At 56.2% G+C, this 27,748-nt stretch overlaps 1 protein-coding gene across 13 annotated transcripts in view; it reads left to right on the forward strand.

The window, feature by feature from the left end:
* Lrp8 (low density lipoprotein receptor-related protein 8, apolipoprotein e receptor) overlaps nucleotides 1-27,748 on the forward strand; it is a gene marked incomplete at its 5' end in the record, with an annotated part of 75,177 nt that overhangs the window by 16,278 nt on the left and 31,151 nt on the right. For 9 of the 13 annotated variants that reach the window (XM_013521674.1, XM_013521681.1, XM_013521676.1 and 6 more), the window contains 3 exon segments: nucleotides 16,160-16,282; nucleotides 23,585-23,713; nucleotides 26,756-27,133. In XM_013521674.1, the coding sequence (XP_013377128.1) occupies nucleotides 16,160-16,282; nucleotides 23,585-23,713; nucleotides 26,756-27,133 (630 nt within the window). 13 annotated transcript variants of the gene reach the window in all.

A 27,748-nucleotide genomic window follows, 5' to 3' on the forward strand; every position in this document is an offset into this window, starting at 1 on the left:
TCACTGGGTCTGGGACCAAGGTATTTGAGCACCTCAGCTCTCCATTCATGACCTCGTGGTCCTTTAACAGCTCTGTGGAGGGGACCTGCCCTGTCCCTTTGCTGACAGGGATGACTTGGGGAGACGCACCCAAGGTCACGTAGCCCAGGAGAGGTGGTAGCAGGATTCAGATCTCAGTCTGACTGCCCAAGGCCGTTTGTCAGCCACTGCACCAGGGAAGGGACCAAGGAACCCTTTGGAAGTGGACTGACAGAGGTCCCAAATCGCTCCTCACTGTGGGCAGAGGCCCCGGAGTGCTGGATGGCAGCCACTGCAGCAGCCTCTCACCTCCTCACAAGCAGGGAAGCACAGGCCAGGCCCTGGGCCTGAGAATGGGGGATTCCCCGGCTCCGGTGAGATCTGTTATAACATTAATGTTAATTAAGCCTTTTTAATTCACCCTCTGCTTACGCCGAGCTCCTGACAGTGAATTACTCATAAGCGAGGTGGTAAATTTATTGCTGTGTTTTCCCACACACTCAGCAGCAGAGACCTCACCAGGAGAGGCAGAAGAAAGGCTTGGAGGGCAGGGGATTCTGTTTGCTTGGCCTGGGTGCCCAGGACCCTCATGCTGACCATGGGGTGACCCCTGGGAGACAAGGTGAGGGTGCACTTTGGTTCACTCACCCCAAGCAGCCTGCCTTGCAGAGGTGCACAGGTGGGGTGGGGGCGGGGAGCAAGGTGGGCCCTGCCAGCCCTGTGGCTCTCCCTTGTCCTGTGCCTCACATGCTGTGCACACAGTAGGGCTTAGGAAAGGCAGGTTTAGATCTGGACCTGCGAGCTCTGAGCCACCTTAGTGTTCTCGAACATCTCCACACTGCAGTCAAACTGGACAGGGGAACCGTGGCCCCCGTAGGGACTGAGCTCCCTGTCTCCCGAAGTGTGCAGGCAGGGTCAGATGTTCCAGGCAGGGATGCTGGGGGGGGGGAGTCATTCCCTATCCCAGGTCATGGAGCATCCTTGGAGCCAGGGAAGGCCCACATACCAGGCAGATCTGTTCTTGCCCCTATGCCCATGCTGGGCCAGGTACTGCCCACCAGGAGGGGTGGGGCCTCCCCCGGCTGCAGTGCCGTCCCTCCCCCTAAGCCCTGCCATCCTCCTGGGCCTCAGACTGGGCCATGCCTGGGATGTTTGGAACAAACCCAGGCTTTGGATACCTAGAGTTTTTTTTTAATTAATTAGAGCATTAAATGGTAGCCCTGTGGGAGAATCCCACCATCTGGCTGTCACAGAAGAGGCAGGGAAAAAAATCGATCCATGTTTTTCTGTGGTGTGTGAGCATCTTACAAAGCCACCTGTGCACGTGCGGGTATGTGGCCTGTGTGCTTTGGCGTGTGAGCAGCATGGCATGTGCGTGTTAATGTGTTCAATATAAAGTGCACATCTGAGTGTGTGTGTGCCTCTCTGTGAGCATGTGTGCCCATCTGCACGTGCATGTGCTGTGTGCTGGCGCCTGAGGGTCTGCATGCATTTCTGCGCATGTGCACTGTGCCCAGGCCTGGCTTTTGGGCAGCTCTGTGTGCAGGGGAGGGGCCTTCTCAGCCTGCGTGGCCAAGGTGGCGGTCACAGATGGGCTGGGCAGAGAGTGAGCTGGGGTGGGTTCAGCTGGTTCACAGCTTGCCTTTGGTGGGGTCCTGTTTGATAGATTGGGAAACCCTGGCTTGCCCGAGCACAGAGATCCTGTGTGGAAGGCCTGAACTGGGGCTCCCAGTGTAGTATCTTTCTGCCAGGGGGCAGGCCCTCCATGCCTTTGCATTACTGTGCTTTACATTTTCCTGGTGGCTCAGCGAGGTTCCTGAAATGGAAACCCCATTTCTCAGGGCTGCCTAGGGGGCAAGTTCAGAATTCTCACTGAGATGACTATGTTCTTTTCACTCCTGGAGGTGGTAATGGTCCCTGGCTTACTGTGTGGCCTGGGCGCATCCCGTCCCTCTCTGAATCTCACAGGGTGTTTGTAAGATCTCAGTGAAGAGGCACAGGCAATGGGCTTTGTAAACCACAAGCCGAGGTGAAGTGGACAGATGAGGACTCTGCACAGAGTGACGAAGCCCATGTGTCATCAGGGTTTTCTGAGGAGCAGGATAGAAGATGGGGCCCAGGTCAGAGGCCAGGGCCGTCCTCAGCATTGCAGACTGGACCTGACCTGTTGCCCAGAGCCACTGCCTGGGTGCTAGCACTGTCTTCCAACTTCAGTCCCCCACCTGTGGCAGTGGACTAGAGCAGACCACACTCAGAGTGTGGTGGGACTCACTCCCCCCTCCAACAGGTGGTGACAGCAAGGCCGAGAGAGGGTGAGTGGCTTATTGAAGGCCAAACAGCAGCCGAGGTTGGAGCTAAGACCGGGACCCAGGCCTTCTTACTGTTCTCCTTAGAATTATACCACTGTCTTTGGAAAGGGAGAATGGGGATACAAGAGGAAGCTTGTATACGTGAGGGAAGGATGTGGGGTTCCATCTAACTGAAGAGTACTTGGAATGCACTAAAGCCACAGGTCATTATGCGTGAACAGGATTTTAAAGCTGTGTTTTAGTGACTACTGTTTCACTGTGTGTGCAGAATTCTGGGTGGTATAGTCTATATGTCTGGCTGTAAATTTTGCGTAGATTGAAAAATCTAAGCCCCAAGATTATATTCATTCATCCATCCATCTGTATGTTCCCAAGCATCCCCTGGTACCTGCCTGGGCAGATCTTATCGTGCCTCCAGATGAACTACCTGTCTGGCAGGGAAAAAAGCTGAGCGACTGAAACACAAGGTGATGAGGCTGTGGACCAGAGCAGGTCTCAGTGCCGCGTGAGGTCGTGGGAGGCTTCCTGGTAGGATAGAGGCAGGGAGCCCTCCACTGTCAACTCCCAAAGAATGGGGATAATATGCTCATGAGATCCCCTGGCCTCCTGGCAAGTGTGGCTTTGGCCTTGGGCAGGGTTACCATTCACCCAGAAGTAGGCGGCTGGCACCTTCCAGTCCTCCTGTCTCCCCACATGGCCCTGCCTGGCTGGGGCTTTGCATGTGGCAGAGGCAGGGCCATTCTGGGGGGCTGTTCTCTGTGGGCACGGTGGAGACCTATGTGGGTCAGGACAGAGGCATCAGGGAAGGTGGGTAGCCAGACCTCCACCTGCTGCTTGCACACCCACGAGGGCTAGTCTTGCTCTGTCCCACTCCGGTTGTAATCCTTGTAGGATTAGCTAGGGCAGCTGCTTGCAAACCACCTGCCCTGGGAGCCCAGCTGGCTGCCTGGTGATAATTCCACTCACCTCAACCTTTCTCTCCCTTCTTTGTGCATGGAGAAAATAAGTCAGAGAAGAAGCAGGTGGCCCACGACAGCAGAGGCGAGGCACCATGAGGCCCTTTAAAAACTATAACAAGAACTGCTCAGGGGCCCACTGTACACAAAGCCTGTAGCTGGGGGTCGCTGCCATGGCGGCTGAGGAACTTCCATCACTGAATATCTTCTCAATGCCAGGCCCTGTGTGGGGCACTGAGGTTAATTTGATCTCACAGCCAACTACCCTGCAAGTAAAGATTTTCAGAAGAGGAAAACACAGGCTCAGAGAGGCTAAGTATTTGAGTACAAAGGCAGGATTTGAGCACTGGTAGAGGTAGCCTAGCCCTGGCAGGAGGAAGGCCACAGCAGGCAGCAGACTAGACTCTTTCCAAGCCTCAGTGCTAGGAGGAAGTGTTCATTTGAAGGAAAGAGCGACATGGGTGGAATTGTCCTAGGACGGCAGGCAGCGCTCAGAGGGTAGGTGGTCTCAGCGTGCTGTGTTGGGACCTCGGCCTAGGCAACCCTGTGGCTCTGGTGCCCAGGCTGGTGGGTACTTCTGCAGTCAGGGGCTCTGAGCATGGGTCAGGACCCCTGTGGGAAGTGTGGGCTTGCCGGGTGCCTGGCCTACCTCTAAGTGGAGGCCCTGTGCTATGGCCTGTGACCATTAACACTACCCATGCCCCTTGCCCGTGGTGGCTTCAGATGGGTAGGTGGCCTCAGCCCAAGCCCGGAGGCCTGGCCTCACAGGACCAGCTCCCTGCAAAGGTGCCTGGCACACAGTAGGCCCCTGCCAGATTCACTGGCCTCCTGCAGCAGAGACCTAGGACCTTTCTGTGGGGACAGCAGCTGGCAGAAGCAAGGCCCTCCTAGGTGCTCTCCCAGAAAAGGTATCTAAGGGTGAACTCGGGAGAGCGCTGGCCAAGGGGCTCCCTCTGAAGTGGGCCCGAGGACGCCCTGTGCCTGTGCATTTGCCATCAGGCCAGTGGCTGCACGTGGGCCTGCCTTTCCTCCCCCACTTGGGCAGAGCTGTCTCCCAGGAAACGGGGAATTTTCCCTCATTCCCATCATTAGGGTGCCAGGGCAAACAAACAGCCTAATCCAGATAAGTCTTGGGCCACAATCACACTCTCTTTTGGGGTTTTCTCTTTATTTCTAGCAATTTTGAGAAGGCTGAAGTAATTGGTATTCCACACAGGTTAATAGAACTGCTGCCTCCTCAGTATTATGCCTTAATTTCCTTTATCGCATGGCAAGTTGGAATTAATCGCCCCTCTCCTTTCCTTTTCCCACCGAAACCTATTACCAGCCTGTCTGCTGGTTAAAGTCATTTCGTGGCAGCTCTTGGCTCCTTTCCACTTCCCTGCGAATCTTTCCGACCAGAGCCAAAGAACAAGGAGGGGTGAAAAATCCATTTGTACAAAGTGGGGATCTCCTGTTGAGAACTTATTTCCCTCCCTGTTCAGGAGGGAACGTGTCCAGCCTCTAGTGGGCACAGCTGACTGAGGCCCCGACACTGAGCACATCCAGGAGGCGGGGCAGCCATATGTCGGTGGTGGGAGCGGGATTCCTGCACTGGCGGTGGGGAGAGGGCAGGCCTTGCCGCTTCTGGTACCTGGACTAGATCCTGTGACTCGGAGCTCCTAGGATTCTGCTCTGTTGGCGAGTCTGAGATTTGTGTGATTTCAGACTGGGAAGACTGGGCAACTCCAGACGGCTAACATTTCCGCCGAATGGGTCTGAGTTCTTTTAGGTTGTGTGTTTTTAAGAGTCTGAGATCCTCCCCTGAGATAGGCCAGTTCTGTTCTGTGAGTCTAAGGATGTTTTTGATTCTGTGAGTCTCTTAAGCGGCAGTTCTGTTCCACGGCTGGAGCTTGCACGGCAGTGTAATTGCTTTGCTGAGATTGCCTTGGGAGTGTGACCCCAGGTCAGCCTAGTCTTCTCTGCTCTCATTTTCCCTATTTATGCAACACAAAGTTAGGCTTGGGGCCTCCAAGGCCTGAGTTCCAGGTGTGTTCTGCTCGCAGCCCCTTGGCTCCTCCTGAACCTTCCCAGAGTGCCCCATGTGGACTGGCCCAGCTCCAGGACCTCATGGGACCGAGCCAGGCTCCTTGTCCATCTGCCCAGCCCTCTCCCACTCCAGCAGGAAGCCAACCCAGCTCTCCCTTGAAGCCCCAGCAGGAAAGCTGCAGTGGTGAGAATAAACCATAAACAGCACTGTTGACAGGGTTGCCCCCTGCCTTTTGTGGGGCTACGCAGTGGGGCTTCACAGTTCACCATCTGATATGGCGCCCCAATTTCTTATAATTCTCACCCCCTGAGCTCCTTAGTCCTGGTCTAGGTAAGGAACTGAAGCCCTGGGAGGTGAACTCACCGGTCATCATCCAGATTGTTCGCGGGACTCTGACTCTGGACTTGCTGTTGGCACACAACAGGCTGGAGTCTGTCTGGACAGAGAAACCCCCTGGCCAGCGTGACACAGCGAGACTCCTGCTCTGGGCATGGAATCTGCAGTTGGATGAGGGTTGTGGGCCACATGTTTCCTTTCCCTTCTGGAACTACTAGGAGATGAAAGGGATTCAGAGAAAGGACCCACATTGCCCCCCAAATGTACCAAGAAGCCAGTAGGCACAGGCTTTTCCGCCTGCTAAAAATACTCTACCTTTTCCCTCTAGAGCCAAACATTTTCCCAGGGTGGGCTTCTCCAGCCCACTGTGGCCAGCTAAAATCACTCCTTTCTTTGAGGTCCAACTTGAGGACAAGGGAGCGATGGGGAGGGCTTGAAGGTGATGAGTTCAGCATCCTCGTTTTCTAGCCAGGCCCTGGGGTTTGGAGAGGGGAAGCGAGGCTTCTTGGGTGGACGGTGGCTTCCCTACCCTCCATGCCAATCAAAACCATCTTGTTCTGGGTTGTGGCTGTCGTGTCTGAGGTCCTTGCTTTCTCAGCTTGGCTGTAAGCTCTGAGGGAAGGTTCACCTCTCACTTTGATCTTCTAGGCTCAGCCAAGTTTCCCATTCAGGTAGTCTCCTTGTCCCCTAAAGTCCCCACCCCCCCGCAGCCCCGAGCTGAGGCTCCTCTCTTGCCCCTGCCTTTGGGGCTGGTCTCTCTCTCCACTGGGCACCTGCCCTGATCCTTGTGCTTTGCTGTCCTCATGGCCCTCCCGGAAGTGGGTGCTGCCCCGACTGGCGAGACCCCTCTGCCTGCCCCGATGCCCAGAGTGCCCTCCACCGATCTGTCCGTTTCTCTCTGCTGTGTGAGGCTCCGTGAATGGTGCCCGTGGAACCATTCCTTTCTCCTCTGATGACCACAAGAGCCTGAGGCACAGGAGAGGAAGGACTTGTCCAGTCACCTCAGAGGTCAAGGGTGGCCTCAAGTAGTGCCCAGGGTCTCCCTGCCCAGGCCTGGCTTTATGGAATTCCACAGAGAAGCCCCTGAAAGGCTTTTCTACTGCTGGACTCTCCCTGAGGCCAGCCCCACCCAGTGGGAGCTGGGTGGGGCTCCCATGCGTCATCGGCCCACTGGGCTGCTGGAGAGACTTAGCGAGCCTGCTCTGGTCTGGTGGAGGCCCCAGGTCTCCCGTCCAGCAGGGCCGCGGGGTCTCATCATGGCACTGATGCCCAGAAGGAAGGGCCTCCTATAGACACTGCCTTGCTCTGGCCCCTCCAGAATGCAGTGGCAAAATGAGCAACCCAAAGAGGAATTGAGGTTGCTAAAGATCCGCCTTGGAGCTCTGGGCCCTGCAGGCCCTGGGCTGGGATTTGTTCATTTCTGCTTTGTCAGGGGTACTGCCAGACACCATCAAGTAGATGTTTGCACCGACCTCCTAGGGTGGGGAGTTTGCCACAGGGAAGTGCAAAGCCCTCTTCCTGGAGGAGCTTCATGAGTAAGGGACTGTGCGGGAAACCTGTGGTTGTCAGTGGTTATGGGAAGCAGGTGACCAGGGGTCATGGCAGCCGAAGAGTTCTTGAGTCCCCTGTGAAGACCCTTGGCCATATTCTAAGGGACACGGGGAGCCCGCAGGACAAGGACAGATGGCTGGTTATGGGGAGGCCGCTGGGAGGACGGTGGCTGCTGGCTCTGGGTTTATGCTCCCACTGGGAAGCACAGGATTAGATGGTGAGGGTCTGAGGGCCCAGCCCCCAATCCCTCCCTCCATCGGCCTTGCCCTGGGGCTGAGGGTGGGTAACCTCACCGCTACCAACGAAGGGGACCTAGAGCTCATCTTGTCCAACTCATCATGCCGTGGAGGAAGAGGGAGGCATGGAGATTCAGGGGATTTATGCCAAGGCCACAGAACACAGTCACAACCTCCAGGCTGAGACAGGAGACCGTCCAGTGTTAACCCCTTTCCAGTGGAATATTTTTCATCTCTCCCAGTAAGCCAGCAGCCTCCCGGCACAGGCCAGGGAAATTCACAGAGCCATGCTAACCTGCAGCCCTGCTGGACACACAGGTGAGCAGAGGCTTCCTGGATTGCTAACCTGGGGCCGGGGGTGGCAGAGCTCATACCACCTCCTGGGCATAACTTGCCTCACACTTGCTGGCGAGGGTCCCAGGCTCAGCACAGAAGGGCACCCCAGAGAGACAGCAGGCCCAGCACAAGGAGGTGGGTTTCTCAATAACGGAGTTGCTGCCTGTTTGTTACCAGGATGGACTGATGGGGCTCCTCTCAGAAATGCTTCTCTTCCCAGCCTAATTGGTGAAAGCATTTGCATTTTTTGCTGAGCCAGGGCTGCTTCCCAGCGTGAGCAGCCGCTGCCTTGTGAACGGAGGGTGCTGCACGGACATCACTGCCCACAGCCGGGGCCAGAGTGCCCTGACCTCCAGCGGGTAGGGAGAGGAGCAGTTCTGGCAGCACAGTTCTGCTCCAGGGGCTTCCCACTCACAGTTAGTGGGGGCTGGGAAAACAAAGAGGCCTGCCCTGTGTCACCAGCATATCAGTGGCGGAGGGGCTGGAATGACGTGGAGCTGTCCCCCCACCCTGCCCTACCGTCGGGAACTAGTGAGGGCCACAGGAGACTCTGAGGACTGCCCGAGGCAGGCAGAGCCATGGACCCATCAGCTGCAGGTGGCCTGCCGGGTAAGACCAGAAGGTCGCCTGGTCAGAGGAGGCTGAGTTCCCTTGGAGCAGGCCAGATGCTCCCTGCCCGATGGAGGGGCCCAGTGAGCCTGGGAGCGAGGCAGAACCCTGGGCTGGAGGCCCTAGAGGTTTTCCAGGACTCGTCTCCTGTGCTCTGGAGGCGTCTTCTTTGAGCATACCTTGAGATTTTTTTCTAGTTGTTTCTCTGGGACCTGTGATACTGGTGCCAAGTGGAGTGGCCAAAATCCAGGGTGGGGCTGGCCAGGCCTGGGAGATGGGCAGAGCGGCCATTTTCCGGGCGTGCCGCCTGTTTTTTCAGGCGGCACACCCACACCACGTTTGGCTCCTTGGCAAGCACCAGCCAGGGTCCCCTGCTGGTCCCATCCTACCCACATCTCCCCCCTGACCTCCCCCCGCAGGCCCCCAGCTGTCACTGGTTCAATACCCCATGCGTACACAAATCACTAGGACAGGAAGACGCCTTTGTCGTCTGTCCCTCAGGGACGCTCATCTTCCCTGTGGTGACAGGGAGTCCCACATACCCCGGCGAGGGCTTGGGCCTCCCTTGGTGACCGCCGGGCCGGGGTCGGGCAGTGTCCGAGAGCAGCTGGGTGTGCTGGCCTATAGGAGGGATCAGCTACAGGAGGCCCCAGGTGACCGTTTTGGAGGGATTTGGAGCAGGGCCAAGAACCATGACCCTGGGTCACAGATGCAGAATGTCAGCTGGCCAGGGGTCCTTAAAATTTTGTTCGTGTGAGGAAACTGAGGCTGAGTAGGAAGAAGCCACATGGTTTGCTAGAGGGGTGGGGCCAGAGCTACTCTGTGAGTGCCCACTTGCCACCTCATGCTATAAGGGGACCCCCAAGGCTGAGGACATTGAGGAAAGAGTTCTGGACCAGGGGACAGGGGCTTGGCTTTGAGTCCTGACCCTGACCCTCCTGGCTGTGAAGTCTTGTTCAAATCTCTCCCCTTTTCTGGGTCTCCCTCTTGTCCCCATCATTCCCTCTAAGGGCCCAACCAAGGGTGGCACAGAGACCTAGCTTTGTCCTGGGACATGGCAATTTAGGCAGCTCATGGAATGACCTCTCTGTCCTCTGCCATGGCTCCAGGACGCTAGGTGAGAGGTGATCCTGACACTCCCTCGTTACTCCTTGGCCCAGGCCATGTGTTCCCTCCCCAGGAAGCTGCTTCAACCACAGTCACCCCATTTTGTGGCTCTCTGACCTCCTTGTACCTTTGACACTGTGGTGGTCTCTGCTCCCCTGCCCCGTCTTACGATGTGGCCTGGTTGGAAGGCACGGATCGAGTGGAATAGGTCAGGAGAGGAGACAACCTAGGGAAGTTCCCAGTTTAAAAGTAAAGATGCCTTCATCCCACATTGGTTCTCCCCACATCCCCCCTTTCATTCTGTCCTCCTCTCCCTCAAACATTTCTCATGTCCTCAGCCCCTGCAGTCTTCCTCCTCTTTCTCCCCAGGTGGGGTGGAAGGATGGGGGAATGTGCACTCAGATGTCACCTGCTGATGGATGGTGGTGGCCCCAGAGCCCGCTGGGCAGCACAAAGCCCGAAAGCTGAGCGCTGGCACCGCCCACCATGCTCAGTGGGTGTCGGGATGGGGCGCTGTGGGAACAGTTCGCCTCTCAGCATTACCCAGAGCCTTGCCTAGGACAGTGTCAGCAGCAGATGCTTGGGCTGGGAGAAGCAGTTCCTTGCCGTGAGGGGATCCACGCCGTCCACAGCCTAGTGACATCTCCGACTCCAGCAGTGGCTGTCACGGGGTCTTGTCACTGGAGCGCGGGGCGTGTGAATCCATGCTGCAGTCTTAGAACCGGGGTGCCCTCGAGAGGCATACGGACGCTGTCTTCAGATTGTAAGAGAGCGTCACATGTCTAGGGAGGGGTTAGGATTTGAACCCAGCACGGCTGGGCCCAAAGGAGCTGGTGATGGGCTCCCAGCCCCAGGGTTTCACAGAGGCCCTAGCAGAACTGTTAAGGGGGTGGTGGGGAAGTCTTAGGGTCCCCCCACCTCCCACCCCACTTCCAGCAGTGCGGCTCCATTTTTATGTTTTGTACATTGGAGTTTCGCTTGGGAAAGGGTTTTTCTGCTTAAAGATGAAGAATAAAGTTTGCCAGTCCCTGCACTGGGCCCCAGCTCCGTGCCAGGACCTGCTGCAGCCTGAGAGGGTGGCTCTGGCCGTGGGTGGACAGGCAGGCAGGCCAGAGCCTCCCAGGAGGGGCGCAGGTTGCTCCGGGCCATGGTCTCCTCCCCCTCTCACTCCTGCTGTGTTGTTGCTGCAGCCAGAGAAGCCTTCGGGTCTGTCGTCCTGTTGACTGGGGTGACAGTTTAATAGTAGCTTCCTGGGCTGTCATTTAAATCTGCCTGCCAGGTTAGTAGGCCAGGGGCTGGCTGGCACGCCCCCTGCCCCCACCCCGGATCTTCGTTCAGCTGGCAGTGGTCGTCTTGGCAACGCCAGGGCCTGGCAAGCTCTGCAGAAGGGTGATAGTGGGGGGAACAGCCCTTTCATCTCCCCGCCCTGGGTACAAGTGGCCCAGCTGCTGTAGGGTTGGCCCAGGCTTGGAGGGGAAATAGGAATAGCCGCGTCCCTTTTGTGCATCAGGGTCTAAGGTGGGGGATTTATGTTTTTGTTTCCTCTTTTTAGAGGTCCCTGGGAGGGGACCTGCTCCAGATTGCTCAGCAAGCATTGAGCTGTAATCCCCCTTTCTTATGGGTCTCTGCTCTGCCTCCCTCTGGGGTCCGGAAACAGCCTCATCCCTGATATCTCTCTCGTTTCTCGGACCCAGGTGGCCTGGTATCAATCTGTTACCCTCATCCTGAGCCGTCCTCTTGAAAAGTTTCTGCTCTGAGCTTGGGAGTCTCCCCACTGGGGTCCCCACAGCTCCACTCTGGGCTCAATGTTGTGTGCCTTTTCCTGTGGTTCTCCATCTGCTGGGGCTGACCCTGCTGGGGGACTGGAGCCAGACTCATTCTGCAGAGCTCGTTTCGTCTTACGATTAACAGGCTTGTTGAAGTAGGTAGTGTTTTCCTGGGGATGGTTCACTTGGCCACTTTTTCTTGGGAAATCAATGAGAATTTCTTGACTGAACAAGTTCAGAAGTGCTGGAGGGAACAGTCACTCAGCTGTCTGCTGCAGGCCTTCTTTGGGCCCTTGTAGTCAGTCACCAGCATCACGAACCTCCAAGGGCAGAGTGTATATCCCAGATGTCTGGGTAGATGGCCACTCCTGCTCGCTGTCCTGCCCCTGCCCCTCCTCCTCCTGATAGAGGCCAATTGGCCAGGTTGCCCAGCCTTACCGACCCCAAAGCAGGGTCTGACAGCTTGAGCCATGGGTTTTGCTGTTCCTGAGCAGCAGTCCTGTGCTCCACAAGAGGTTGGATGGGTCCTGGGTGAGCTCAGGGAAAGCTGGGCCCTGTGCTGGCTCTCTTGAGCGGCTTGTGCCAGCTGGGACCTGTTGGCCCCTGGCCTGGTGGAGCTCCCAGGCCCTTTGCCACCGACCTCCACCCAGTGCCTCTGCTGGCATCTTCACTCAGACCCTCCACCCCTCTTCCTGCCGCGGCCTTTCACTCCCACAGCTCATTGCCTCCTTCCTTACACACAGGGCCTCCTCCCGCAGCCACCCCTGGCTTTCTGGCTGCGCCGTGGAAGCAGCAGTCGATGCCTGCGCTTGGGTGCAGCCCCCCATGGGTGTGTGCTGTCCTTGAGCTGTGACTTCTCTGGTCAATAGGAAGGCTCTGGCAGGGAGGGACACCGACTGGCAGGAGGAGAAAGGCCCATGAGCGACTCTCCTGGGCCTCCTGACTGAGCTCTGCCTTGGGCTGCAGCGTGGGTGTGGGTGGCACAGCGGCTGAGGAAGTGCCGTGTCTCAGGGATGCCAGAGGTGCTGAGTGATTGTAATCATTTTGTAAGCACGCAGCCTGGGTGAGGAGAGGGGCTTGAGACTCAGTCAGTACCCACCTCTGTCTGCTGATGAGGAAGGGGGCCCAAGGCAGCTGCCTGAAGGACCCCGTGCCGCACATGCAGCTGCTGGGGCTGGGGCTGGGAAGCCACACTTTTCAGACCTGTGCCTTTTGGCTTTTCTGTTTATAAAGCCCCGCACCATCCGTAGCCCATTTGTTCCTCATAGCAGCCCTGTGTGCATTGTGAGGCAGAGACAGATAAAGAGGGGAGCTCAGAGCCGTCGTGTGACTTGAGGAAGGTCACACAACCCAGTGTGGCTGAGCAGCCTGATTGGCCGTGTACTGTCTGACACTGTCATCGGCCCGTGCTCTTGCTGTAAACAGCAGCTCCCACGTCCTTTGTCCTGGGTTTCCCACTGTCCCCGCTCTGTCCTGGGGTTGGCCCCTCCTCTCTGCCCTCTGGAATCCTGAGTCCTTTGTGGCAGCCTATCTGTTGCCATGGCACTAGATTATGATGTCGCAGACCCTGGATGACTATGTATCACTCCTGGGTCGTGGAGTACAGGGACTCACAGAGGTGGGCATTGTCCAAGGGGCAGACTGGCATGGAAGGACATAAATCCCTGGAAACGGAGCCACGGCCTCCAGCCCAGCTGGGGAATCACGCTGGGAACCAGAGCCAAGGCCCAGAAAGAGCGGTCTGGCCTGGCTTCCTCTGCAGCCTTACGACTGCTTGCTTCCGTGGCAAGGCTGAGATGGCCTCTCGATGGGACTTTCGGCCTGACGCTGGGCCCCTCCTGAGAGTGCCGAGGAGAGCCTTTATGCCATTTGCCCTGGTGGCAGCGCTGCATGGGAAAGCCACGTCCTGCTGGCTCAGAGAGGGAACAGGCTTGCCTCGGGTCACCCAGTGAGGAGGTGGCCATGGCAGGCCGGCAGGCTCAGCTCTGATTTCAAATCCTTCCGTGTGCTTACACTTCCAACTGGGCCTTCCATAGTGGTTTATTCTGACCCCAAACCTAAACTTGACCATGCTGCCTCAGTTTCCCCAAGGTTGAACATTAGCAGAGCACAAGTGGTTCCAGGGCAGGTGTTGTACTCTGCCACACGCTCTGGGCACACTGCCGCAGCCCACTTCTCATTCATACTTGTGCTACGTGGCTGATCTCCCCCACCGCCTTGACCTTGCCTCTCCGGTCTGCATGCTTAGCAGGAGGATGCTACGGTGGCTGGGGGCCTTCATGGAGACAGCCACATGCAGTTGAAATCCCACTTCTGCCACCTCCCACCCTCACCTCTTTGAGCCTTGGTTTCCTCTTCAGTAGAGCACATTAGCAACAGCTACAACCGTAGCTGTGAGGAGTCACTGGGGGTGTGGGTGAAAGATGCCAGGCCAGAGCCCGGGTGGAAAATGTCCAGGGTGGCCTGGACAGTGAGCAGATTTCTCTGAAAAACACCATCAGGGACACCGTTCCTGCACTGCTGTTTCCAGGGCCTCCGAGCTGCCCTCTGGGGTTTTGGTGCTTTTGGCTGCTCTGGTCTTTCCCAGTGCCTATCAGGATTTAGTACGTGGAAGGAGGCCAAGCGCACCCCTGAGCTTCCAGAGTGCCAGGGAAGAACGTGTCCTGGAGAGAGTCTGGCTGTCACATGGCCAGTGACAGAGCCCCCTCATCACCTACAAACCTGCCTTGCTCTTCTAGGCCCTGCCCCGTCATGCATCCTTGCCAGATAGATGTGCCCCCTTGCGCTGGGCTCCTGGGGACTGAGTAATGCCTTGTCCTTTGTGTCCGATGGCAGAGCTCGTAAATTGCTGGCTAAACCTTCTATGGGGCTTTCCCACCTCCTTCCGTGGCCTGCCTGCCTTCCACCTCTCCTGTGGAGTGTTGTTGGGGAGCCATGGTGGGTAAAGGCAGGCGCATCTGACTGTGAGCTCACCCAGATGTGATGAAGGTATATAACTTAATGTCTGTGGACCTGGGCTTCCTCATACGTCACGAGAGAACACGAGAAGCCCGCTTCTAAAGTTTCCTAGGTAAAACACACAGCAGAGACTGCTGTATGGGAAGTGCTCAGCAGACAGGAGAAAGACAACCTGGGATGTGCGTTTCTCACTGTGGGTGCTGGGCTTCTTGCAGGGAAATAGTTTCCAAGTGCTGTGGTTCATATTGTGCTCACTTTAGATGGACTATGATTCGCCAAAAGGTGGCATCGGGATTGACTAATCATGACTTGGTACAGGGCTCGGAGGGCTGCTGCGGGCTCTGGGCTGAAAGGCAAGGAATCTGGGTCTTATTCCTGTCTTGCTGTGTTTCCCCAGGCCTCAGGCTCCCTAACTATAGGCGGACTGTGATTTCTTGGGCTTCTTCCAGCCCTGCACAAACACAGGCACATCTGTCTAAGGAAAATGTGAAGAAAACTCATCTTAGAATGCAGATGCACTTCAAGGACTCTGTGGAAAAGAAAGGCAGAAATGGATTTAGGGAACCAGTCCCTCCCCAGATCCCTGCGGGCAGCTAGAGGACCACAGAGGAAACTGGCTTGTGGGAAGGAACTTTGTGGGAGCAGGGGAGTCCTGGGTGTGGCGGTGCGGGCGCAGAGGCTGGGTGTTTGGCTTACTCTCCCCTGAGATCTACCCTGAGTTGGGGGCTGTGCTGGAGGGCAGGAAGGTGTACAGACCATAGTCGAGCATGAGATCAGTGATGATCTAGAGCAGAGGTCATCCAATTACAGAACGCTGGCTACATCCAGCCTGCTGCCTGCTCTTGCAAATAAAATGGTATTGAAAGACAGCTGTGCTCATGTTTTTACCTCGTGTGTGTGGTGGCTTCTGCTGCACATGCAAAATTGAATAATGTGACAGACTGTATGGCCACAAAAGCTTAAAATATCTACTTTCTGGCCCTTTACAGAGGACGTTTGATGACCTCTGCTCTAGAAGGCTATTTAGGGGAGCTCAGGGGAGGCCTTGACAAAGACTGGACCTGGAACCCCTGGTCCAGGCAAGGCTTCTTGGAAAAGGCGGTAGCTGAGTGTGTAACGGACAGAGGCGGTGTTTGCGGAAAGGGCTTTCAGACCAAGGACAAGATGAGCAAGGCGTGATGGTGTGCATGGTGTGGGACGCACGGGGACGCCAGCTGTCGAGGTGGGGCCCGTTCGGCAAGTGTGGAGACTGAAAGCGGGAGAGTGGGGAGGGGATCACACTAGGGAGAGGCAGTATCCAGGTAGCCCCGATGTCACATCCAGCCCCAAGGTCATTCAGAGTTGCACTTTAGAGTTTCTGGGCTCCCGAAGGCCTAGTGGGTTCTTCTGTGCTGAAGAACCCTAGTGGGTTCTTCTTTGGGGTGAGAAGAGACCAACCTTGCCATTTCTGAGCCTCCTGCTCTGGAACTACCTTCATGATTATGACACCGAATGATTATCTCTCACCAGAATCGCCACCGGCTCCCGGGTGCTTTTGGATGGGGCCATGACGTGCAGTGTGGATGGGGATGGGGCGGGCAGGTAAAAGGGCTGAGAACTGGATGAACGGACCAGAGGGGCCGAGGGGAAGCTGCCGGGACGTGGAGACAGCAAAAGTGAGTTCTGAGGGGGCAAGAAGGGTGCGATGGACTCTTTTGACCTTGCCGAGCTCGAGCTCTGCGCTGAGGAGCAGAACCAGGGGTTCCAGGTCTCGGTGTGGTGCTGCTGTAGCCCGGATCAGCATTTCTGCGTGGCAAGGTACTCCGTGGCCTCGAGGTGCTGTGGGGGGTCATGTGACCTGGCTTTTAGACTGCATACCTTCTGGTTGCTCTTTGGCCCCTGACTGGGTGTCTTAGGAAGAGCCTCCCGTGCCCTTTTGACCCGACGTACTCTTCTCCTTGCCCTGCAGCCAAGAAGACGTGTGTGGACAGCGACTTCACCTGCGACAACGGCCATTGCATCCCCGAGCGGTGGAAGTGTGATGGCGAGGAGGAGTGTCCCGATGGCTCTGATGAGTCGGAGACCACGTGCAGTGAGTCCTTCCAGGCCGGGGAGGGTGGGCCTGGGCCTGGACCTCAGTTTCCTCATCAGCTCTTCCCTGCGCTGGGCCATGCCCTTGGGGTCCTGCTGGACAGTCAAAGACACCTAGTTGCTGGTTAATACGTTTTTGGACTTTCTTCAGGTTAGACCCTGGTCCTAGAGCACCAGGAGCTAGAAGCAGCCCATTGGTCCTTACTCCCAGAAGCAGCTGCAGCGTATTTTCTAGGCCCTCCCCTGTGTGTTCCCGGGACCCTAATCGTCATTCCAATAGCAGGAATGGCAGCTGGTGCTTGTTGCGCATTCACCAGGTGCCAGGCACCACGCTAAGCTCTTTGTTCATGCTAATTCCTTTTAACCTCCCAGCAGCCTGGGGGGCAGGTGCTGTCACTTCCTGGATCTTGTAAAGGTGGACACTGCAGCCCGGAGAGTTTCAGTGATTTGCCCATGGCCACCTAGCCAGGACATGGAGGCTCCAGTTCCTGTCTCTGCTGCGGGTGGGTTGTGTATGGGAGCCTCATCCTCCACCCGTAGCGGGTGGCCACAGAGGCAGCCAAGGGTGAGATGGAGCCCTGGAGCCCCAGGCCCACCTCCCACACTCGGCGCTTTGTCGCTCCATGATTTCTTCTCTAGGCCCTAATCCTCAAAGCAAACTTACACCCAGCAGGTCATTCCGTGACATTTGTTAAATTAAAAAGGAGATGAGAAGGGGGCGGGCAGGGGCCCAGTGGTCCAGAGGCACGGCTTTAGCAGCACAAGTCTGAGACAAAAGGCTGGGCGGAGGGGCACACGTGGAGGATGGTGGGGCTGTGGGGGCAGAGCTCCTCTTTAGGGGTAACAGTCAACCCAGAGGCAGAGATGGGAACAATGGAAGCCAGAGTCCCATCTAGGGCTGTGGCTCGTGATAACTGGGTTTCCTCGTCTCCTAGCAACAGAGCTACCAGTCTCCTCCATGCTAGAGAGAAAGGGAGAGAGAGAAAGGGAGAGCGAGAGACCCCCCCGCCCCAGACAAGGGGCCCTGGTTTCCTTGCACAGCTGTCCCTGTGCTCACCAGTGCCACCGCAGGCCCATCCTGTCTGCACCCCACCCACCGCCAGACTCCATGCTGGCATGGAGGCGCCTGGGCAGGAGCAGCCTGGGCGGGAGGGACGGCCAGTGCTTTGTCCTGAGCTTCAGAAGGAACAAAGCCCCGCCACACCCACCTGTGACTTCATCTCCAGGGTGGCCTTGGGAAGGAACCGGACCCCCTACTTAGGGAGGGAAATTGAGGTTGGAATGGTTCAGTAGTTTGGCTGCAGCTCCTGCAGAAGCCCAGCTAGACAGGGCAGAGTCCTGTGCGATTCGGGAGGAGGGCTGTGGCCCAGGGGCTCGGCTACCCTTGCAGTAGCCCCCTGTGCCTCCCACACCCACTCCACTTGCTGCCCTGACACTGGCAGGAAGAGGGGTTCACTGTGGTTCTTTGCAAGGGGCTGTCCTGCTGCCTGAAGGGTGTGCTGCCTTCTTCCCACGGCTGTTTTTCAGTGTGGATGTTGGTGTTTGTTTTCCTTTCTGCCTCTCCTCAGGCCCCACCCAGCCCTGCGCTGCGGCTGCCTCCCTCCCCTGCGCATCCTCAGCTCCCCAGCTCTCTCCTCCCTGCCGCCCTTGTTTCCCTGTCTTTTTCCTCTACCCCGTCCCCGCTGTGGGCTGTGCAGGGTGCTCCTGCCATGCTTGTCCTGCCTCCCAGGCCCACTTTTATTTCACAGTTGGGCAAATGGAGGACCAGAGAAGTCGATAGACTTGCCTCAGAGATACACAGCTTACTTCTGGGCCTTCGCCCTTCCGTGATGAAAGACAGGCTCCTCAAGCTCTCGGGTTTGCCAGGGCACCCTTGGGAGGAGCAGCCACGGCAACACCCAGGAGAGGAGAGGCCAGCAATCCTTTGGGTCTGCCCCAATAACTTGTGTGAGGCCCTAACTTCCCATCTGTCTGGGCCCTGATCTAACACCCAAAACTCCAAAGGCCTCACAGTGCCAGGCTTTCTCAGCTCTTAATACTGAGACCCTCTTTCTCGTTTGCCTGTGTCCAGCTGGAGTGCAAGGCCCGGGGACCCTACTTCCTGTGTAGTCACCTTGGTCAGAGGCAGATGAGGCCTGTGGCTGGGGAGGGCTGCCTGGAAGAGGTTAGTCACAGTACAGCCGTGAGGCTAAGGCAGAGCTGGGGACCTAGTAGCAGGCTTGATCACAGCTTCCAACCGAATGAGAACCCAGCAGCCAACCCGCTGTCCATTTAATTGGTGTTGCCATAGCAACCTCCGTAGCCTACCAGGTTTCTGGGCCTGTGCCAACTCTCAGACTCCAGACCCACTCCTTGCACCTAATAGAAAGATCGTAGACAGTAATGTGTAGTGGATTTGGTATCTGATATAGTCGGTCTGCTCCTTTAACCTGTGATACTTAACACAACTGCCCAGTCTCTTTGAGCCTCAGTTTCCTCATCTGTAAAATGGCATAATGGCATCTGCCTTACAGGGCTTGTGAGGACATAATGAGAAAATTCAGGTATTGGTCCTTACTGGAATAAATGACAGTGTTATTTTTATTATTTGGACTCTAAGCCCTCCGCCTTCAACATGACTATTAGAATATTATGATGTTAAAATATTAGAATAGCATAAGTGGGGAGGTGGTGTACAAAGGGAAAGGGCTATGGAGGCAGTCTCCTCAGCACTGACATTTTTTCCTACAGTGTGGCCCACGCCTAGCTGATTGGGGTTCTCTCTGGTTCTGAGTTCAGTGCTTATCAGCTAGAGCCAGAGTCACCATGGAAAAGCACAGAACATTTGCCTAATGAAAGTAGCATTTCAGCTCTAATTATAGCTTCCTTGATTGGGGACGGCTCTGACCCACCTTCAGGCAGCTGTGGGGGGGGGCGGGGGTGGGATCAAGGGGAGTGAGTTGCACTCTGGGTGCTGCTACTCACTGAATGTGGAATTTTTCCTTGCATCTTGGAGCCTGGAAGGAAACCTCACTGGTTAACCAAGCTCACCTTTCTATTATGGCTCAGGAGACAGAGGCCCAGCAAATAGGGACTGACCCAGCTGGGTGCATTTCGCCTGACCCCATGTAGCCCCGTTTCTGCATGGTGGGATGGTCCCCACTGCCCGCGTCTCTGGTCTCCTCGCAGCCCCAGCTGGAGGCTGGCTCCCCCAGAGAATGTGAATCGACACCACAGACTTGCCTGATCAATGCGCAGCTGCTAAGTATTTTCATTCTTTTACCCAACAGACATTTCCCTTTTTGTTAATTTGTGAACTTATGAATTGGAGAAAATACTCATGGGTTTGGATTTCTGGGGCAGGATTCTGTGGAAGTTAATAGATGCCTGCAGCCACTCCAGGGTGGAGTTGCAAGCCTCCCTGCCGACTGTCAAGGGCTCCTGTTGTCTGAGAGACAGTGAGGTTCTTCACTCCTGTCTCGCAGGACCGGGGTGCCTGGATAGCAGGCCAGAGGTGTCCCTTGGAGCATCTTTCCCTGAGGGAGAGGCTGCTCTGGGATGGGAGCTGCCTTGTGGAGAGCCCTGTAGACTCATGTGTGTTCCTGGGGATGGGACTAGGTCTCTCTGCCAGCCATTTGCACTTCTATTTCATGAAATAAAACAAGGGCAACTGTGTTCTGAGCTTCAAATTTGTTCTAGGCTTTTGAGTATAAGGATTTCCATGTTTCCTCATTTAAACCATGCACCAACCCTAGGAGAGCGTTTAGCCCCAGCTTCCGATGAGGGGAGCCAGAGTGCAGTGACTTACCCAAGCCGACGGACCTGAGCAGCAGGGTGGAATCTGGACCAGCTCTGCCTGCCTGAAGCTCATGGTCTTTCTCCCATGTCATGCTGCCTGGGGGCCACTGGCTTTAGGGATCCTGAAAGTGAGCATCAGACAGCCGCCTTATACAACCTGCCCAGCAAAGGCCCCTTGTGCCCCTATCCCTAGTGGCTCCCCTCTATCCCAGATGTGCTAGGGAGACCAGCGGGGTCTGTTCTCAGGTGCAGTGTTAAGCCCCGGAAGTTAAGCAGTGTGTTTGGGCCTGGGATGGAAGATAGTTCTGCCCCTCACCACAAGACATTGAGCAGACAACTTCCTTGGAGGAAATAGGAGGACCGACCTCATAGGGTGATACTGCACGTCAGCACTTTCCAGGGCTCTGCTGATCTGGAGGCTGAAACCAGCTGGGGTCTTGGCTTTGGGGAAGAGCTATCTATCATGAGAATGACAGTGAGGCTCCAGGAGAGGGACATTTGGAATGGCCAGTACCTGCCCTTCTCTGCGGGTGGGCTCCTGCTCCTCCAGGGCATCCTCATCGACATGACCCCCAGGGTGCACTTGTCCTGGCATTCCAAGAGCCTTGGTTCTTTGGGGGTGAGGGGTCTGATGTCAGGTACTGCTGAATCCTGAGAGCCTGTAATTAGAGCTGTCTATTTAGGGACACAGCAAATGTCTTATTAATTATAAAGAAAGGAAGCAGATGGATTGTTTAATCATTGTCCTTGCTGAAAGGTTATGCTATTAACTGTATAAATATTCATTAAAAGTTCAATCAGCTGCCCGCCACACTAGGGTCTGCAGAACCAAGGGAGGTGGTGCCCACAGCCAAGGGCCATTTAAGTCACCTGGAGTCTGGGGAGAGAGCTTGGGTTTGACTCTGGAGCATGCAGAGTTTGACGGAGAAGTCGGGGATCCAGTCAGAGGCACCCAGACTCTGTCTCTCACCTGCTGTGTGTCTTTGCGTCAGTTATGTGGTCTCGCTGAGCCTCAGTTTCCTCACCTGTACAGTGGCTTGCTCACCTGTAGGACTGCTGCCCTTCTCCACTCCAGGGACCCCACTCACCTGATGATGTCTGTGAATGGCACCCCTGGAATTTGTACTCACAACCTGCAGTGGCTGTTTACCTGTCAGCATGTGGCGCTGTGTCTTTGTTGGTTCTGGCTATTATAGCAAAATACCTTAGACTGGCGATTTGTAAGTAAAAGAAATCTATTGATTTCTGATTGATTTCTGAGCCTCTAGACTGAGAAATCCAGGTTCAAGGCACCAGTAGATTTAGTGTCTGGTGAGGGCCCCTTTCACATAGCTGGTGCCTTCTCCCTGAACCCACATGCCACGAGGGGCAAGGGAACTCCCGCAGGCCCCCTTCGTTAGGGCATGAACCCATTTATGGGGGCTGCTTACCACTACCACATTGAGAGTTAGGTTCCGGTATGGATTTTGCGAGGCACTAATTTTCCACCTTGACAAGGTACAGCGTAGCCTGACACTGTAGGTGCCTGGTCACCGTGGCCCTTCCCACTGCCCTGGGAGCGTCTGTTTCTTGAGGCCTGGCTTCGAGGTAAGCACAGGACTTACTGCTGTCTCTAGAGCCTGCAGATGCCTGGGACTTCTTTTACTGTTTTATACTTGAAAGACATTAAATGCCCCTTACCTTTTAGCGGGGTAGAGTAGTAACTGGAGTTCTCAAATAGAGCTGCCTGAACTGGGGATGGAGAATTACTTGTAGTCTGGATTCACTTGGTATAAGCCACGGCCCCAGAACCTACATATATGAGGACTGCTCACCTCTACCTGTTGGTTAGAGGACCCTCTGGGAAGTGCTGGTCAATTTCAGCACCTTCGTATCGGGCCGGGGCCCTGGAGTGCTGACCTGAAGTCCCACCATGATAGAGATGCCCTAGAAGGACCCCAGCTCCAAACTCCCAGGCTCCTTCACCTACCCACAAGGCTGAATTGAGGTGGCCTTTTAAAGAGTCATTGAAGTGTCAGTGCTTTCCAGAGCTCTGCCTGACAGTTACTTGTAAGTGGATATGTCTGTAAGATGAATCCCATATTCTCAGTGAATTGCCTTAGAGTTTGTGAAATATATTCCCAGGGATAACCTTGGGGTCCACACTTCTCCCATGACATGGAACTGCCGGGGGACCCTGGCATAGCCCTCCACCCCTTTTCTGTGCCTTTTCTCATCCCAGCTGAAGAAGTAAAAGGATAGGAAACTGGTCTGACATCAGAAATCAGAGTGGGACCCGGGTAGCCACTGCCCCGGGGGACAGTGCACAGAGTCTAAGTTGTGGCAGCAGACACAGCTGGCCGCATTCTCACACCCTTCTTCCCAGCTGTGTGACTGGAACTCAGTGCTTGCCACCATGTTTGGTACACAGCAGTGCACAGTCAGTACTCACTGAGCGGTTAACCAAGACTCAGGACTCGCATCTGTTACGTGTGGATGTGAATAAGAGGCAACATTTAGGGAGCGCTGGGCTGAGTGTCCTTTTCTGTGCTTTACAGACAGTGGCCTGGTCATCGTAACAACCCTGTGAGACAGGTCATGCCATCTTCCTGCTGTACTGGCACAGAGATAGGGAATGGCCAAGGTCACATAGCCAGTGAGTGGTTGAGTTCTGATTTGGAGCCCATGGTGTCTGTCTCCATCCTGGAGGTCAGGACATAATCCTCACTCTGTTGGATTATTATAAAGATTAAATAAAGCATCTAGCACTGCCTGGCACCTACTAGACGCCACTGAGATCTGGCCCCTCGCACCCCCTGGAAGGCAGTAGGGAGCCAACCCTGGAGGTCTGAGATGCGTCTGCCCCAGCGGTCATGTGGATCAGAGAAGGCTCAGGATAAGAGCTGCGTAGGGTTCTCATTCCTTCTTCCAAATTGAGAATCAACCCTGGGGCTTCAGGCCCCTGATTGCGTCAGCCTGTGATTGCGGCTGCAGTAATTATAGCTGTGCAGTCCCGCTGGGCCCTGCTGTGCGGTGCTGTTCTCAGCTGCAAAGCTCAGCACCATCACTGGGGAAGGGGGCTTGGAGAGGGGTGGGTTGGGCCTGTTGGAGCTCTAGCGAGCCCCCTAGATCTCCAGGGTCAGATCGTGGAGTCAATGATCTGGACCGTAAAGTGACATCCAGCTGGGTGTATCTCACCCAAGGGCACACAGCTTTGACTCAGCAGGGACAAGCGCAGGGCATGTTGGCCTCAGGTGCTCGAGCCTAGAGAGGAGGCCCAGAGGAGTGGGAGGTACAACCGTGCAGGTCAGTCATGGCTCACCGGGTCGAGGAGCCACTCGACTGTCAGGGACCAGGGGCCGTGAGAGTTAGGTGGGGCAGTGATGGGGTCAGAGCTAGGATCTAGGGAGTGCAAGGGGCAGATGGGATTCAGGCCCCGATGGACTTTCCAGCCTTGTGCCATTTGGCTGGGAGCCGGTGATAGGACGGATTGGTGCCTGTGCCCTGTGTCCCCCATCACTAAGCCATGCATGGTCTTTCTCCGCAGCCAGGCAAGTGTGTCCTGCAGAGAAGCTGAGCTGTGGACCTGCCAGCCACAAGTGTGTGCCTGCCTCGTGGCGCTGCGACGGAGAGAAGGACTGTGAGGGTGGCGCGGATGAGGCCGGCTGTGCTACCTGTGAGTCTGGGGCCGGAGCCCAACGGTCTGCCAAGCATGGTGGGCAGTGTCGGGGCGTGGCGGCCACCTCTGAGGAGGGGCCTGTTTCCCTGGAGGCCCGGTAGGTGGACAGGAACTGATGTGCATCAGGACACTAGTAATGGCCCGGCACTTAAGAGATATTTTTTTCTTTCATCCTCACACCACCTCATGAGTAGCCATTGTCATTCCCATTGTGATGGGTGAGGAAACTGAGGCTCAGACAAGGGAGGAAAAATGTCCCAGGCTGAATGAGGGACTCAAGATGCAAATTCAGGACTGGACAGCAGAGCTTTGTACCATGCCTAACATCTTCTCATCCATTCCACAAGCCTACTGATCCGGGAGCAAAGGCAGGGTGACCAGGGGCAGCCTGTGGAGAGGTGGAGATCTGAGCCAGGGCACCGGCACTGCCAGGGCTGGTGGAGGGGGCAGGGCGGATTCCCCAGGTGAGAAGGACTCCTGTGGCCGAAAGCTCAGATTCGAGCACACATGTCACAGGGTGGGGAAGACATTCCTAGCAGCCTCAGCGGGGACAGATGGAAGTGGTCACCGGGGCTGTTCCGCATCACTGAGCTTCAAACACAGGATTATCTCCTTTCCAGGGAGCAGGTCAGCTAGGCCTGGGCCTGCGGGGACCGTGGCTGGGCCTCACTCATCTCAATGCAAGGGGCACCTACTGTGTGCCAGGCCTGGAGCCAGGGGTGGAAGGAAGAATGAGGTGACTCCCATGCAGTCCTCTGTCCTTGCCCATGATTTCAGGGGAACCAGCTAGGCCGTGAGGCTGGCCTGAGACACAGGTGACCACTCGGGAACTTTTACCAGGTGCTTGTCCACTGCTGTCTCTTACCCCTGTTCCCTTCCACCGGCCTCTGTGTGCATCCTAGCCGTCCCCTGTGACCCAGAGGAAAGGCCGTCTCTCCAAGGCGTGTGAGTCACAGCATCCAGAGATTTTGAGTCTGGAGCTTTAATGGGTCTGAGGCAGGAGACATCTAGATAGGTAGGGAGATCCAGCAGTTTCAAAATCTCATTGCACCGGCTCGTTTCTTCAGCTGTCATAATAGCGTGAGGACGCATGGCCCGTGAGAGTCCGCATGGCCCGTGAGAGTCCGCTTTCTCCCTTATCCGCCCCCCAAGAATCAGCTGATTCTTCCTCTATAAAAGCTATCAGTCACTGCAGCAGGAGGTGGGAGTCTCTCTGACTAGGGCATATTGGGACAGGGACATTCCTTGTTAATTATAGAGCCCAGAGTACTAGGAGGTCTTACTGGGCTTCTCCGCTACAGCTCCCTACTGCTTGTGCAGAGGGAAAAAAAAAAATCCTTCTCCCATCTCTCAGAATCTCTTCCATTTGTGAATGCAGAGGATGGGGTCCCAGGCCTAGACAGCATGGATCTTACCATCACTGTCATTTTCAGAACCTGTGAGAACTCAGTAGTAAGAAGCATTTCCTGTGGGGGCTTTCAGAAGCACCAGATCCCCTCTTCCTGCACGTTTACAAGCCCGGCAGGAGGGCAGCTGATCTAGGCGGCAGCATCATCTTGAGGGATCATGGCTCCATGTCACATGTGCTCCAGTGTCCTAATATCCCAGAAGCCCAGAAGGAGAAAAAGAATGCAACTGTCAGAAGCTGGTAGAGCTGTCAGAAACACATGACATGCGCTACCTACATTGTGAAACCAGAGATATCACTTTATATTCCATAACAATGAAAATTGACGGTTTTTAATCAGAAAACAAACCCGGGCTCTAGGTGCCCCCACGTGGAGAAATCTGGTACTAACACCACCCTTTACCTGTGGTCATAGCCAGAGCATCTGTCACCTTCTTGGGCCCCAGAGCCAATTCTTGGCCAGGGTCTGAAGACACAAAGGAGGGAAGGAAGTTGCTGGCCTGAAAACAGCTTGCATTCCAGGAGGGGACAGAAAAAACAGAAAAGCTGAGATGAAAGATAGAAAGGGAATGTCCCAAACCTGAGTTCTGTTCTGTCACCATAGAACAATGTGACCCTGAGTAAAGTCACTCTCCTCCCTGAGCCTCAACTTTCCTGTCTGTAAACTAGCAGTTGGGCTGGTTTTTTCCTAAGGTTCTTCCTGCCTGTGAGCTCAAGCCAGCTCTTCATAGAGAGAAGCCCGGGACCCCAGGCGGTGCCGGGAATGGTGCTCTTCATTACTGCACAGGCTTAATTATCCTCAGACCCAGGAGTCCAGCACCCGTCCGCTCCATGCTGCTGGAGCTCCCTGCCAGGCACTGAGGACAGAGGCCTTCTGTGGTCCCGGGCCAGGTGGAGAAGGCCCTGAAACTCAGATACCTGGGCAGGCTTACGAAGCATGCAAAAGGAGGGCAGAGGCAGAGGGAAGTTTCCCAGGGAGGGAAGCGTGCAGCATGTGATGGTGCAGGCAGAATTTGAGCCTTGGAAAGTTGAGAACTTGATTAAAAATGTGGGGGCAGTGGTGGGCAAGAGGGAGGTTGCCAGAAGGTGGAGCGAGTGGAGCAAAGGCCTGGAGGTGGCCCTGTGTGTGCTGGGCCTGGCAGACAGTCTGTCGGGGGTGGCTGGAGCTGGCATGTGTGGGAGCGAGGCCGTGGGCCTGAGCTGTAGGCCTGAGCCGCGGTGTCAGGCAGGGACTGGGACTGAGCGTACAGGTTGTGTAGAGCTTTGCTGTCAGGAGGCGACGCCAAACCCGTTGGCCTGGGCATAGTGTCATCTTACATGTCATCTCCTGTCCTTCAAGGTAGGCTGCACTGTGCAGCTTTAGCCCGCAGAAACCCTCCCTGCACTTACACAGGAAAGCTGGACAGGCTCAGGTCGGGCAAGGGGGTTGTCCAGGGTCACCCAGCTTGTCCGTGGCAGAGCCCCAGTTGGAGGCTACCCTTTGCTATGCCTGACCTTACGCCCCCTACTCGGGCCCCCGGCCGAACCCATTCCGGCCCACAGGTGCGGGTCAGAGACCCCGTAGCAGTGCCCGTGGGCCGGTCGGCAGAGGATGGGGTTCGGCCGGCCGACCGGCTCTCTGTCCTGCACAGTGTGTGCCCCGCACGAGTTCCAGTGCAGCAACCGCTCGTGCCTGGCCTCTGTGTTCGTGTGCGACGGTGACGACGACTGCGGGGATGGCAGCGACGAGCGCGGCTGTGCAGACCCAGCCTGCGGGCCCCGGGAGTTCCGCTGTGGCGGTGGTGGCTGCATCCCTGAGCGCTGGGTCTGCGACCGCCAGTTCGACTGCGAGGACCGCTCGGACGAGGTGGCCGAACTCTGCGGCCGAGCAGGCCAGGGGACCACATCGGCGCCCGCAGCCTGCGCCCCCAGCACCCAGTTCACCTGCCGCAGCGGCGAGTGCATACACCTGGGCTGGCGCTGCGACGGCGACCGCGACTGCAAGGACAAGTCGGACGAGGCCGACTGCCGTAAGCCCCCTCCACACTGCCCACCCCCCTGCAGGGCCTGCAGAGCTGGCTGCGCCCTGGCCAGGCGCAGACTTCCCTTCCTTGCCTTCTCCAGAGCGCACCACCCCCATTTCAGGAGAGAGGAGACTTAATAGAATTGACTGATCGATATCTCAACGGCTACTAAGCGCGGGGCTCACGCAAACCCCGGAAGCCAGGCACACACTTCACCGGTGCCCGTGGCTCAGCCCTGATGCCCTCCCTTCACATCTCCACTGACCATGTGGCAGGGGCAGGACCCTGTGACCCCCTCTTACAGCACATCTCACGTGCTGTGCGTCCTGGGGATGCTCAGTCCCCTCGGCACCTCGCACCCACCCAGCACAGCACCCAGCCCAGGAAGGGTTGGCGAAGTGGACAAAGTCAGGAGTCCTGAGCACCAAGACTCAACGGAAGGCCATATGTCTGCTCTGGGGAGAAGCAGCAGACAGGAAAACAGGAGCCCTGAGTTTTAGTCCTCGCTGTGCCTGCCAGAGCGCTGTGTGCCCCGGGCAAGGCCTTCCCCCTCTCTGAGCTTCAGTCTCCCCATCTGTATACTAGAGGTGCCTTGGCCAGGTGTCCTTTGAGGACTCCTAA

Source organism: Chinchilla lanigera, unplaced genomic scaffold (genome assembly GCF_000276665.1).
Source record: "Chinchilla lanigera isolate Chin_1 unplaced genomic scaffold, ChiLan1.0 scaffold00063, whole genome shotgun sequence".
NCBI classification, from domain to species: domain Eukaryota; kingdom Metazoa; phylum Chordata; class Mammalia; order Rodentia; family Chinchillidae; genus Chinchilla; species Chinchilla lanigera.